This window comes from Melanotaenia boesemani, chromosome 9 (assembly GCF_017639745.1).
Source record: "Melanotaenia boesemani isolate fMelBoe1 chromosome 9, fMelBoe1.pri, whole genome shotgun sequence".
Taxonomy (NCBI): Eukaryota; Metazoa; Chordata; class Actinopteri; order Atheriniformes; family Melanotaeniidae; genus Melanotaenia; species Melanotaenia boesemani.
In genome coordinates this window covers 30,734,930-30,750,637 of record NC_055690.1, presented here as the reverse complement: position 1 = coordinate 30,750,637, position 15,708 = coordinate 30,734,930, and the positions used below count along the sequence as shown (strand labels likewise).

The window sequence follows — 15,708 nt, the reverse complement described above, 5'->3', positions numbered from 1 at the left end:
CAGTGATGTTAGTCACGAGCTACTAACATCAGCTACTAACACCCCCTGGCAACTAACTTTGATCCCATTTGGGCTTTTATTAGCTGTTCTGTTGGATCATTAAGCTGACAATCCCAAATCGTTAACTTCAGTGCTGATGAGGTCTGACCTTGCCCTCCAAGAGCAGCACATTTGTGACGGCAGTGTTCATAAACTGAAACACACACACCTGGAGTCAGCGCTTTATTTTTCATCTCATTTGAAAAATCACACGTAATTAATCCATAATGTTCGACCAAAGCGCAGGTGAATTATCTGAAGCACAAGCACACGATATGATGGATTAAGAGATGAATATGCATGAATACACAGTCGAGGGCAAGAATTAAAACAGTAAACAAATGCTCTGCTGGACAGAGCGTCAACAATCGACCGAAGCATCTCTGTGCAGTCCAGCTGTTTCCTCCTCTTCTATTTGATCTGTCATTCGCTCCCTCACACTTTTCTTCTCCTCTAATTTCAATAACAGAGCTCATTTCAGCCAAATGATCTGATCAATAATTACTATCCAGGCCACACGCACACACCCACCCACACACACACACATATACACAATACTGTTTTTGTACTGAATACAGCTTCATAAGATTCAGAATTCAAAGGCATAAAATATTTTATTCTTCAGTATTCCAGCAAATTGGTATTCTTTATCGCTCTCTCAAACACACACACACACACACACACACACACACACACACACACACACACACACACACACACACACACACACACACACACACACACACACACACACTTACCCTCATACCATTTGTCATCGGTGCTGCCCAGTTTGCAGCGTCTTTGTTTTTGAGAGCCAGTTTGGAAATGTCAAGCTTTCAAGATTTATTTACGTCCTGCTGCACTTCAGAGAAATTAATAATCAACCAACAAGTTTTGACCCACATCATCACTCACCTCTGTTACACACACACAAACACACACACACACAGATGCTTAATTTTCTTATCGGAAAATGTCTTTGTTTTTTAAACATTTGGACTTATGATGGCACGTCAGATCATTAACCCTTTAAACTCCAAGCTATTTCTTTGCCATTTCTGGTCTGCCAAGGGTTTTCTTTTTATTTATGTAAAAAGACACCATAAAGCACCATGATAGCCGCATAAAGGCCAACAAAAACAACAAAACAAAATTTATTACTAACCATATTTTGCAGAAATAGCACACAGATTAACAGTGACCAAGCCAATTTTCTCATCTGCAAGTCATTCTCTAAAGTCTTGGCCTTCGGGAGAAAAAATATTGGCATTGAAACAAACACAAGAAACACAGAAACTATTTAAATATTTACACTTTTTCCTCATTTCCAGTAATTTCTCCTACTATTTACCTGCTATCCTCAGAAAACTAACTGTAGTTCAGCTGCTTCTTGGCGCCACCATGCATCCAAAATGTCTTCTTGGCTTTATTCCAGCATTATTTTTCTTCTTTTCAGACAAATATAGAACTTTATGCTCACTTGTTGATCTTTGGCTGCTTCTGATTGGACATTATTGTCAATCTAAGCTACCTGTGTGATGGATGTTTGACAGGACGTGGCTTCATCATCATTTCCAGGTCACTTATTGTAAATTTACCATATAGAGTCTCTGAATAAATACTACATTTTGCAGCTAGATTGTAAACGTCCTGGATGGGATATAAATGCCTGGAAAACTTATGTAGATCACCTACACTATAGGGTTAAGCTATTTATTACAATTTACCAAAGAGTTACACACTACAGTTCCTGAGCAATTGTTGATAATATCAGCGATAGCGCTCGGGGGCTCTGGCAGTGTTTTAAGGGTTAAACAACTTTATTTATTTTTAAGCTTTTTTTCTAGCCTTTATTTAACCAAAGGTGTCTTTATTAAATCAAAGATCTCTTTTTCAGGGGAGACCTGGCCAAGAGGGCAACAGCATAGTTACATGAAAACAGTAAACATACAAAGTTTACAACATTAACACTTGCTCACATAAAACACATGCACACAGACAAGGCAATGATTTCGCCAGAGCTTTAAACTCATTCAATGTAACAAGGGCTTTAAACTGAACTTCACACTGTAATTTATTCCAACTATTAGGTGCTAAAAACCTAAATGCTGTCTTGCCCAGGTCAGTTCAAGCTTTGGGGAGAACGTATTGCAGAGCATCCATAGATGGGAGATTGTGACTTCCTTGTTTGCTTTGCTAAAAGACGAGACAAATAGGATGGAATGATACCCAGAATGGTTTTGTAAATGAACACATACCAATGACTGAGGCGTCAAGCACATAAAGATGTCCAATTAATAGAGCATACAATGGTGAGTAAAGGGTCCACAGTTGGTAATGGATCTTAGTGCCTCATGGTACACGCCATCTAGCATGCAGAGACAATGAGCAGAAGCATTCATATACAACAAATCTTCAAAGTCAGTAACAGGGAAAAAGGTTGCGTCCCCCGGTTTCTCTTTCACATGGAAAGACAAGTAAGACTTATGTTTAAAGTAAATATATTCGGACACATAATGTTGCTGAACTTAGACCTGACTAACTGCAGCAACCCCAGATCATAGACTGTCCCCACTGGTTTGTACAGTAGGCACTAGGCATCACTTCATCTGCCTCTTTTATTACCCTGATGCTCCCATCACTCTGGAACAGGGTAAATGTGGTTTGATTTAATTTTCACTAAACTAAGATAGTGGTCGCCGATGGTTCCCCACTATCTTAGCTTTTAATGTGCTGGAAAGTTCTTTACCCATTTTTAGTAGTTTCTGCAATCTCTTCAGAGGTTTCCTCTCCTCTATGATTTGACCTTTCTCATACAGACTCACATCTTTTATATGACAACAGGATGTGTCTTTTGACAGAGCTGTTTAAGAAATGAGAAGCTACTCATTGCATCAGTTGTGGTTAAATAAATTGTTGCCAGCTAAAAGATAATCGCCCATGCAGGAATTATCTAATAGGAGCTCGTACCTAAATACTTAGTTAAATCCAGGTGGTGACTTTTTCTTTTTGTTTTGGCCAGGCAGTGTGTTTTTACAATGTAAATATAAGCAAGTAGTGAAGAAAAACAAAAAAAACACTGTATTGCTGTAGTGTGTTTATATAATAAGGAGACAGACTGGCTGAAGGGGGAGGCAGAAGTGGTTTCAGTGTGTCCTGTGGAGGAAGGTGAGGCTGTATTAACTTGTTATTTATTTAAACATATAATAGATCATTTGCTCATACCAAACAAATCCTGATAGTTTTTCTAAGACTTTGATCTTGTACTTAATGTGAAAGTCTGACACACATTTTTAACTGAATTCCAGTCTAGCAGGTATCTGTTCCCACAGCTCTGATGCAAACCTGCACACTCAAAGACTGTGAAACTTTATCAGTAGATTAGATAATAGAGGCTGTAATGACCTTCAGCCTCTTTGAGTTGTATGTCAGTATCTTGTCTGTAGTAAATGAATTTATACTGAATGCGTAACAAAAAAGTTTTGGTTGGTAAGCTCACTGGTGATCTTATTCATTATAGAGTCAGAAAGCTGCTTTGTACCAAGTCGACAAAGCAGCTTTCTCATTACCTGACCCATTTTAACCTGTCTTCAACTTAGCAGGAAGTAGTAGTAGACACATGTAGATAAACTATCACATGTTGTCTAATTTCAGGGTTTTGTTCACGCCTCTACAGATCATTTGTGGTAATTCAATAATCTGTTAGTGTGTGAGTGAGTGCCTCCTGGGCTCCATATGAAATAATAGTGTTCTCAGACATTTGGATGGAGTGAACAATACTTAATGGGGCCATGATAATAAGTATTAAAATCAGTGGACCTGAAAGAAAATGTGATGAGAGTATTAATTAGAGGAGAAAAAGAGAGAGGGAGGGAGAGAGCGGTCACTGGTCCAAATAGAAATAAAATGAGGGCTGAGACAGAAAAGTAAGAAAGACCTGCCAAACATCACAATGAAGGCGAGGGAGGTGATACAGGAGGGGTGTGGATGGATCGAGTGTGTGGGGTGGGAATTGAGCCACAAAGAGAGATTGAGATGGATCAGGAGATGGAGAAATAGTTTGTGCTTTAATTCTCATCTCTTGCTGCTTTGTATTGAAAAGAGGTGGGGGGCAGGCCTAATCATGCACACCCTGCTGTTATTTTTTCTTCTCTCTGATCTCTCCTTTACCATGGATACTTCACTATGTCCTACACGTCCCACACACACACACACACACACAAAGATATTTGGTATAATGGACCATATATTTCAGGATCTCATTATTAGACGCCCTGGCAGAGTAATCATCACTTTCTCTTCAGTCATCTTCTTTTCATCGGACATGAGGACGTTTTGTCCCCCAGCATGAAGTAATTTGAACCTTGTTTTTTGTTGGTATCCTGTTGTAAATGTGATAAAGTTATAAGTATTTTCAGTTTGAGGTTGTAGTTTTCATAAGTCTGTCTATTATTTGATCTCTTTATTTTATCTTCTGTTTAAGTCTTATTTATGCTCCAGATTTCACTTCGGTTCTGACGTCACTGTCAGACAACAGCAAACATGGTGACAACGGAGGAGACAGTGTGGTAGACAGCGGCGGTCTGTGCAGCCACATGACACACAAGCTTCTTCTTCTTTGTTCCTTTTGAAGGTTGCATATTAGCTGTGCTGGTGGTACTGCTTTGTTTTTACATCTGGCTTCACATCCAGAAAATCTCTGAAAACAGACCAAAATATACACATAAAGGATGCAGAAGATGAACAGAAAAATCCATGTTTTTGTGTATTTAATGTAGTAAATAAATTGTTTTACACTAAAAGTGTTTACATTTAGAAATATTTATTTTAATTATTTGTTTTTTTAATTATTCATTAATTATTTTAATTATTTATTGTAATTGTTAATTTTTTTTCAATTTTTTTTGTTTACAGAAAATATTTACTGAATAATTTACTAGTATATGTAATATGTATGTATGTATGTATATATATATATATATATATATATATATATATATATATATAGTAGGGCTGGGCACATTATTGCGTTAACCACGTGTTATCGCGCTAATGTGCCGGTCTTAAAAAAATATATATAATATATATATATATATATATATATATATATATATATATATATATGTATGTATGTATGTATTCCTCCACATCGTCCATTTATGTATGATAATCGACACCTGGAAAGGCATTATCCTGCTTATATCATGGTCACTTACGAAAGAAAAAAATATTAAATAAATTATTAATTTTTTGTTACATGACGCAAACATTTCAGAGGGCGGGTGAAGGTCTTATAGCTTGTGTGTGTCCAGAGGATGATGCAACATTTTGTTTCAAACAGTCAAAGTCCACAGATAGTTTCCTACATCGTTCAATAAGCCTTCAGGCTCCTTCCAAAGCGACGCCCTGTCACAGACGTGATCTGGTGTGTCTCCAGCGGCGACTCTGAACCGGCTCTGACACAAAACCTGCAGCTCGGCCGGCAGCAGCTGTTGTATTAGACCTGATCAGTGGAGGGAAGGGAGATGATTGCTTAACGTCATGTTACGTGACACAAAGTATCATTTCAGAGGGCGCACTTTCATCGTAAAATGCTGATTTCCCGGGTCTCTTGGCCTAGTCTGCTTTCAGCCTCCGTAGAGTTTGTGGTCGCTTTTGCACTATCACACTCATTGCTGATCACTCCTCATTCCTCACACTTTGCATGCTGGCAGCCACTGAGTTGTCCAGTGGATTAATACACTATGAGCTGCTTTTTTTGTTTTATCTTTTAAGAACTCCTGATGATTGTCAGCTTTGGTTTTTTTTTGCAAAAGTTGTAGGAAATTCTCTGTTGTGCTTTTGCACAGGTGTAACAGTTGAAGGGTCATTGCCTTCTAGCTGTTTTATCTTTGTCTCCTCTTTCTTCTTTCCTTTTTACTTCTCTTTCCTATTCTCCTTCTCTTTCTGTCTCCTCCGGTCAGGTCCAGCAAGGCTACATAAATTCCATAATCCAAAATAAATAAATAAGAATAAATAAATAAGATTACCAAGAGGAGCCTTATACCCATTAGGCTCCTCTTAGCAAAGCAAGTTTGTTCGGCACAACACAGCAGTCAGACCATCATTCTGCTGCTACAATGCTGTACAGGACGTTTGAAAAAGAAGAAAACTGAGTGAAATATACACCAGGAGGCTGCCAGTATCTGTCACAAGTTGGTATCTTCATAACAATGACAGTATGTCAAATATTAGGAACTGTAGTTCATCTTGATAAAACAGAGTACATGCAAACACACATCCTGCTTTCTAGACTGAAGATAAAACATCTGACATGCCAGGGTACCTCACTGCATTAAAAAAAACCATCTTCATATCTGATTTACCTTAAAACTTCAGTGGATAGTTACTGTAACACCAAAAAATGATGCCACAATCACTTGGGTTTTACTAATTTCATAGTGTTGACCTGTGCTGATTTGTTTATTAAGCAACATAAAGTAGGATGTTACTAAGACAACCTTTTGTGTGACTGCTGTAGCTCATCTTTAACCATCCTTTCGCTGTCATATCATCATTTCACAGAAAATTATGACTGTTCTTTGGGTCGGCCTGCTTCTTACATTGAAAACAAAGCTTCTCTGTTGTGTCTGTGAAAATGTGAAAGTGTTGAAGACATGGGGATTAATCTGTTGGTTTTGTTCTGTAAATGTTGACAGCATCCTCCTCCAGAGGGATTACAGTTTCCTGAGGGACATCAACATCTGGCATCCCTTCGTCATCATCGGGGTTTATTCCTCCACTTTTTCAGCTGCTATGAGCAATCTGATCGGAGCCTCGCGGATCCTCTACGCCCTAGCCAGGGATGACTTGATTGGTGGGTAGCACTACGGTGGAGTGTGAGGTCAGATCTTTTTGAACACTGGTGTCTTTTCTGTAGCTTCTCAGTGAGCAGTAGGAGATCGGTCCACCACTAGAACACTGGAACCGGTCATGTCTGATTGTGAATGCTGATCTCTCCCATCATTAAAGACATTTATGATGAATATTTGTATATTTGACAGTCTTAGCTGAAGTCATCCACTTATCAAGTGGCAAATCTCCATCTTACTTCCATGTGGATCCATTCTGTTTGCTGTGACAGATGTCACCATTATAGATTTTTTTTATATGATTATTGTCAGAAATACTCACGATATTATGATTATCATGATTATTATGCATTCATTTATTTCACAACACTATACATATATAAAACCATATGAACACTCCATAAACAGATGTGGACAATAAAAGAAAGACACACAAAAGTCACTGAAATTACGGAAGCTTAGAGCTGTTACCCAATAATCCAATCCAAATGCAATAAACTATCACGTTATAATGTGATAGTTATAGTATAACTAATGGTTTATTTTAATATTAATAATGGAGTAGATGAGAAAAGATGAGCCACACCCTCACTTTTTCCGCCTTCTTTTTTAAACTTATCCTGCACCAACGTTTGCACCAATGTGTCTGCTCAAGCGGCTCTCTGGTCGTCTCTGTTTGTCCTCCTCATCCTCTCATGACGCTCCACGAATCATGATCAGCTGATTGGCTTTTCTCTCTTGTAGCGTTTGTTTATTGTTCAGCAGAGAAGGAGGAAACTAGCGGTTCATGGTTCACACGGTGCATATTTACCCAAAAGTATTGTTTTTGGCAGGACCTTCTCTAACACAGTAGCTGGCTGTGGGTAGACAGGGTTTATATTTCAGCTATGCAGGGGCGGGTCTAGAAAGGTTTTGATAGGGGGCCAGGCAGGAGCACTGACCAGGAAAAGGGAGGCTAAAATGAGACCTTTTTTTAGGTCTAGATTTTATGAAAAATTGAACTGATTATTATAACTAATGTGATCATCTACTGTAAAAAGAAGTGAAAAAAAGACCTATAAAACAAACATCAGCTTTATCAGTTTCTTCATCAATGTTGGCTGTTTAACATCACATCTGGTGATTTTATGACAGAAATTTTCACCATGGAGACGGCTGATGAGATGATGATATATGAATTCTGAATTATGATCTAGAACATGGTAGAAATTATTTAGAACAACATATACATTACATGCTGTGTTTACCGACCATCTGTTTACTCAAGGTCAGTTAACACAAATTTTTTGTACACATAGGCTCTTCCTGTTGATACAATGCAATAAAAACAGACAACTTTTAGGCATAGTCGCAAATGGTAAGCATGATTAATTTATAAGCTGTGATTAATCTAGATCAATTAATTTGAAACCCATGATTAGTCTGATTAAAATTTTAATTCATTTGATAGCCATAGTTATAACAGGATAGTTAATGTAAAAACATGAAACATTTCATGTTATAATGTGATAAATATATATATATATATATATATATATATATATATATATATATATATATATGATATTATATATAATATGATATAAAGTTTTATTGTAAAAATGTGAAACTTATTACGTTATAACGTGATACGATTTGTGGTGAAAACGTGGACTATAAGCCATATTTGTCTTTGTATGGTGAAACTTTGCATGCTATGGTTAGAGAAATGTCTAAATTCCCAAATGGGATGAAGTTGTACTTCACTGGAGAGATTTGGTGACGCTGTGATTTTGTTGACGTTGCAACAGGTCCTGCAGACAGGACAGCGTCTTCGTGTCAGCAAATTATTTCTCCCAGTCCTTGCAGCGCATATAGCCTTTATAAATTTCATTTTTATTTTCAGAAGACAGCCATAGGTACAATCACTAGCACAAGTTATTAACCAAAAGCAGCACACACACAAATATTCACTGCATGCAGGCAGTGACGTACTGTGTTGCTCATAGCTGTCCCACATTTCTGCGTGACCAGCATTAAATCAGAGTAGAACAATTAATCCCTAACAACAAGAAGTGAAATATTTTATCTTGACGAGAATAATTTCCCTAAAATGTATTTTGCTCCAGTATCTCTACGTTGCAACACCTGCATACAGTAGGTACTTTGATTCATGTTCTTAGAATAAAATGTGTAACGTTATAATGCGGTCCGTTTCACATCTTTTTTACGTGATAAGGTACCAGTTTGTTTTTGTAGTTTTTTTTCGGGTGGCAGTTCTACGCTTCTGTTCTGTTACAACTAAAACTGATTAAATAAAATAATAAATAAAAATTTCCTGAAAATGAACCAATTTGCGTTTGAATTCTTCAAAAAATAACACCTTGATTCTTTTACTTCTATAAGCCAAGAAATCTGACAAGGATAAAAGATTTGTTTGGAGGGAATAACTCTTCCTCTGCTATACTTTTCCACTCTGACAGTGAATGAAAACAAAGCAACACAAATGGTTATACGTTACATGCATGTTGTGTAGTTTTCTTTTAATCCATGTGCGAGTTGTGTGCTGATCTGCCGATATAGTTCAGACATCATCTTTTATGGAAAGTGATGATATTGAGGGATCTTTACGATGAATTAATCGTACCGTTTAACACTGTGATGAATTGGGAAATCAAGTAATTGGGACTTCGATACCAGCTGCACAGTCATTATTAACGACTCAGCAGTTTCCTTTTCCCATCCTCTCATTCTTTTTTAAGTATATTGCAAATTGATTTGCCCTTTTTCTGTCCAAGCCTGGGGTAAGGCAGTGTGTGTCAGGAGGGATTAATGGCGATAATGGCCCTGTCTGCTCACCAGCAGCTAAAGGGTTAACACAAACCAGATTAATCTGTTTCAATAAGACTCTGATTGTGGAACCTTAAATGTGTTGGGCTGTTATGGTGGAGAACAAATAGTTCAAACAAGTGGTTACTATGACAACACTGTAAGTATACAGGTGTGTCGTTCACAATATTAATGCATGCAGCTCACTACTTAACCTTCCCACTGTCCTATGCAAACTGACTGATAGATGTGTCAGCTTCCCAACACACACACACACACTCAGGAGTTTTCTTCTCACACTCCTCCATCACTTTCTCCTCAATAACTCACTAATCTGTAACTCCTTCACCTCCGTCCTGCCTCTCTCCATCCTCTCCATCACTCAGCTGCATTGACCGACCTGAAAGTCTCACTGATTTAATTCGTATCCTTCATCAGGTGTGAAATTCACTCTGAAACTCTGGCTCCTCTCCTCCATCCATCTCTCTTCCTCCCATCCTCCCCACCTGCTCAACTGCTTTTTGTCTCTGTTGTTAGGTGTGTGCGTATGTGTGGAAAAAATGGGTCAAATTTGAAACTTCGCCTGGGAAAAATGCATGAATGTATACTGCCCGTCTACACAAATAAAAGCAAGCTGGTATATCGTGCATTACAAAGGGGTGCATCAAATTGTTCTCCCTTCATAACTCGTTGCCTCAAGAGCTCCACGAACCTACTTCACCAGTTATCAGAGATAAGAGAGAGGCTGAAGTTGAAGTAATCCACAACATCGGCACCAAGCTGATGGAGGAAAGTAGTTCAACACGCCAGTTCTTCATTTTGATATTAGGCTCATTTTTCTCTTGTATGCATTAAGAAACCAGGGGCTGTCTTCATAAAGAATCTTCGGGCTAAACGTAGCTCCTAACCTGCTGATTTTGGAGTGACTCGTAGTTAAAGTGGGCATGTTGGTCCTAAATGTAGGACTCCTAAATTTTTCACCTGAGTGTATGTCACAAAACATTTTACCTCACTGACGAACAGAAATAACGCACTAACACCGGAGATCAAAGTTGTGACTACATTACGTTATTTGGCTTCAGGAAAAACTGCAGCTTTGCAGCGCAGATGAACTCACATATCTCAACCATCAGTAAGCAGATTTATTCATCAAACAACAAACGCCCTCTGCAGACCCCACATCATCCGACAATTTCTACGGTTTCCGCGGCAACTGTTCTGGCTCAAAACAGAGTTTATGGCCATAGCTAGACTGCCCGGTGTGATGGTGCTATAGATGGAACATATGTCAGAATCATTGCACCATCAGCGGACGAACATGCTTTCGTCAGCTGTAAAAAAGTTCCATAACATTAACACACAGATAGTGTTTTGATTAGTGTGTTGCACTTTGTTGAAGACTGATGAATCGTCGCTGAGCTGTTAATGAAATGTACTGTATGTTTTTTTTTTTAATTGAAAATCAAACATAAATGTTGAAATAAAAAAAAGACACTCACAGCCTACATTTTAATTCATATCTTTGTTTGGATCCAGCATCACACCTCCTGAAGTATCTCTGTCATGAACCAAGACCTAAAACACCCAAAGACCCAAGACAGCAAATCAGTGTCAGGAAACATGACGTCATCTAGGGAGGTCACATCCACCCTTTCTCTTAGCTCTCTCAGTTCCTTAGTAAACGTTACTCTCAGCTGCTTTGTGAATAGGTTTTAAGAGGGAGCACTTAGCTTAAAAACTTTCACTGCTGTTTAGGAGTCCTCCTAGTGGTGAGATAAGATCCTCTGTGAATACAGCCCCAGTATTTTAGGCTAAAAACCTAAACCGGTTTTTACAAATCGGTTAAAACATCTAGAAACTCAAACTCCAGTACCTTTACAACAAGCGACACTAGATGAAAAAAAGTTTAAACTAACTTTGGAAACTACACCACATCAAGAATTGTCTCTGTGTAGTTAAACTGTGAACTTCCGAGGACAGGTGTCATTCCACCTGAACCAGCTCTGTCCATGACTGTCCAGCCTTTTCTAACTGCAGATGCTAATTAGTTTTTTCTACCCATTTTACTAATGTTGAATGTTGTCTTTCTTCATTCCTGCAGGTAAGGTGTTGTCTCCAGCCAAGAAGACGTCCCGCAGTGGTAACCCCTGGGTCTCTGTGCTCATCTCCTGGTTCCTTGTGCAGGTTAGTGGAGATCCTGCTCCTCTATATTTAGTCTAAAACCTTTTTTTCTGAGTTGGGACAGCATATAACATCTACACAGTTTTCCTAAAATATAAAGCACAACAGATCAAGAACTCAGTTACATGAACAAAAGTTCATGAGATTGTATAACCAGGTAATTTTTTACTGGTTTATGAAAATTTTAAGGAGGTGTTTTGTCATTTCTGGATCATAGATAAATGTGATTTTGTGGAAGTGGTGGCCTAGTGGTTGCAGAGGTGGAGTTTAGTCAGTCAAACCTGGGTTCAAATCCCCAGCTTGCCAACAGAAGCGACCCACTGCTCTCTGGCACATCTAGAGATGGGTTAAATTCCAAATTTCCCAGTTGGGACCAATAAAGTATTGTTATTATTTATATTTCATATCTTTGTTTTTGTGACTTCTTGCTGTTTCTGTTGATTCTGCTCTTGTGTTTGACAACAGCATCCATAACTGGTCATTTTCTGGATAAAGATGTGTTTCTTCACCGAAGTGTGTTGGGTTTCAAGCCCCTGCTCAGTCTTTTGTGACCATGTCCACCTTTTTCTGCTGGTGCTGGAGTTGAACCCTACAAACTTTAGTACGACGTAGGGCTGGGCGATATGGTCGATAACTGATTTTTTTTTTTCTTTTCTTATCCCGATACAATATATATGTATCTCGATGTTTTGAAATCTCCTTTAAAACACAGTGTAAATAATAAATTCAACATTATCCTTCATAAAAAGACACCAGTAGGATTTAAGTAAGTTCTGCTTAATTTAACTTCATTGTGATTTTTCACTTTGAACAAACTTTTATTCTGAGCCAGGAACCTGCTCTAATAAACTTAATAAATGCCAGTGTTTCCCTGACCATCATATTAGGGGGTCACCCCAAACCCCCTACATCAACCCCTGCCACCGGTAAAAGATCAAGTTTATTTTATTTTCTATAATTACTCAATTAAAATCTGATTTTTTTTTCATTCAATTATTTTATATTCAAATATTATCATATATTTTTTTATTGGATTTATTAAATTTGAATTGATTGGGAACGGGAAGGTGAGAAAAACAGCAGGTCCTGAATTTGGTAGTTGATGGAGAGTGCAACTGAGGTTTGTAACAAAATTAAGGCTGGAGAATACGAAACTAAAGAAAAATAAAAGGAAAATCAGACAAGGATACATTTTAAAATTGTTATAAACTGAAAGTAAAGAGATGAACTTGTGTGCTGTGACAAGTTGTAAACAACAGGCTTAAATCTTGAACTTCAGGATTGAGACGACACACCTGCTCCACGTTGCCTGGTCAGACGAAGCTGTTTTTCAGGGACAAACAGCAATTCTTTCAGCAAAAGTTAAGCAGAAAACTACTGAAAAAATGTGGTGAACTGTGCTGTAAAGACATTTGTCCTTATGGTGTTGTTGGTGTCAGCCATCTTTAAACTTAGAGACCTTTATGTTTCTCCACATTTCCTTTTGCCAGTGTACCAAAGCATCATCTAACCCTTCCTAATGTACTGCGCCACCTGTTTTTATAACATGCTCTCTGTTAAAAACAGGAGTAGACTTACAAACATAACCAGCACTGCTGCAAAAGTCATTGGTATGCCCACATCCAACTTTACTGAACTCAAAAATAAGGCCACTACATGCATTGCAATCTCAATAGCACACATCAGCTACATCAGCCTTTCCCAAACTGGAGGTCCCATGATCATTTTTAGGGGATCGCCAGATCACTGTAGAAAAAAAAATATATATATATAACCTACATTTATCAAATAATTTGGGATTTTATTTGGGTTTGCACAATTAAGATTAATCTGTGAAATTAACGTGTTAATTTTTTAACATATTAATACATAAACAACAAAGTTATGACTCATGCCATGTTAAAAATCTGTATTTAGCATCATCTCTGAGAGAGAAATTGATTTTCGACATTTAGGTGTCTTGTTACAGCGGTTAGCTAAATACATCAATAACCACTTTATCCTCCATATTCATGAAGTTATATTGGGTGTCATGACTCAGAAAATGTGGGAACCACTACACTACATGAACACCTCACCCGATTGCCTTCAGGGCATAAAAATAAGACATTGCTGTGCAGGAAGGCTCATTTTAGAAAAAGTCTGATTCCTGCAGTCACAGCTGTCCAAAGCAACAGGCCTTGCTCAGAATGCCATGGACTGGTTTTGTTATATAGTGTTATGTGCAGTATTGCCAACTTGGTGATGGGAGTCCAGGGGCTTCGGTCTGTGGGGAAGAATTTCCTCTTGGGGACTAAAAGTCTGAAAAAGTCTAAATAAAAAATGCTTCTGTCTGGAACACACACATTACCACATTTTATAATTTCACCAGAAAGTAAAGTATTTTTCATTTCATTATTGATGATGTCACAGTGACGTCACGACTAGACAACTTATCAGTTTTAACTGGCCTGACTAGTCGACTAAACAAAATCACTTAAAATGCTCATCCCTTAAAAATACCAAAACATTACAGTAAGAGTTAGTTTGTGGAATTATTTTATAATATGTAAAACTACACAGAATCCTATACACACACACACACACACAGTCCTGCCGCTGCATCTGCAGTTGTTCCCACTTCACTAATGTGTTTAGTCAAGTATATATATTTATATATATATACCAATAAAAATACTATAAAAAGTTTCCTGTATGTGGGCAAATTTAATCACTTCATCGTCCCTTATCAGTGTTGTTTTCGTCAACGATGACAAATTTATTTAGTTGACAAACCTTTTTTTCATGACGATAACGAGACGGTGACGAGCTAAAAATGGCTCTCTGATGACAAAAACATGAGGAGACGTTTGTGAGATTTCGTTGACGAGACAACAATGTTCAAGGGCTGATTGTCCGACATTAAAAATGCACGACATTTCTGCCTATTGTGAGCGCAATCTGTCAGTCAGCAATACTGCTGCACCTTGGCCACGCCCACCACCAGATGTGCAGCGCGCAAACAGACCAGCAATTTATTCTTTCTTAGACGAATCATGGGGTCAGTTTGGACGAAGGGGTTTGGTGCTCGAAAGCAACAAAACAATACATAGACATATTTTAACTATAATCCATCATAATTTCACTGGCAGACCAGGTCAAGTTGAGCATGTGTTCCTCATCCTTTGCTCATATTTTGGGCGTGTGCATGTTCAGGGTGGAGTATTGCACTTAAGAAAATTCTCAGAAATAAAGCCACAGTTACCAAAGTGAGGATGTTGTTGCTCTTTGCTTTTTTGGAGTAATTGATTCCACAGTTAGCATTTTATCAGTGCAATGCATAACCCAAAGTAGGTCAGAAAGTATTTGCTGTTGGCTGGGAAACCTTCTAAGTCTTAAACCATTCCTTTTAATTTAGTAATTATCAATCAAAATAATCAAACAAGCTCACAATGTGTTGCTATATGTTGCAGTTATAGATCTGCTATTTTCTTGTGTGACATTTTTATATGATGAAGTAGGGCATCACTTCATGAAAAATGTTGAAATATAGAAATAAAATGTTTCTGCCAAACGGCAATTAAGTATCACCCTGTTGATGGGAAAGTCTATGCTGAAGCTGTCAGTCTGGTAAAGGATCTGGTTATTATGCAAAAACATTAAGGTTAACTTCTTTAATGAATTGCAATACTTATTATAACCTGTCAACCTTGATTAACTTTTTAATAAGTATTATTGACCTAAATTAATTTGTTAAAAAACTACTTTTTTTTGTTTGACTAAAACTAGACTAATATCTTTTTGAGTTTTTGTCGACTAAAACTTGACTAAAACTATCAAACTTAGAAAT

General features: G+C 37.8%; 1 protein-coding gene across 1 annotated transcript in view; it reads left to right on the top strand.

Annotated features, from left to right (window-relative positions):
* zgc:153039 (uncharacterized protein LOC767698 homolog) overlaps positions 1-15,708 on the top strand; it is a 76,879-nt gene that overhangs the window by 26,450 nt on the left and 34,721 nt on the right. Inside the window, exons 7-8 of the mRNA XM_041994998.1 lie at positions 6,738-6,895; positions 11,800-11,882. Coding sequence (XP_041850932.1) covers positions 6,738-6,895; positions 11,800-11,882 — 241 coding nt within the window. The remainder of the gene's footprint in view (positions 1-6,737; positions 6,896-11,799; positions 11,883-15,708) is intronic.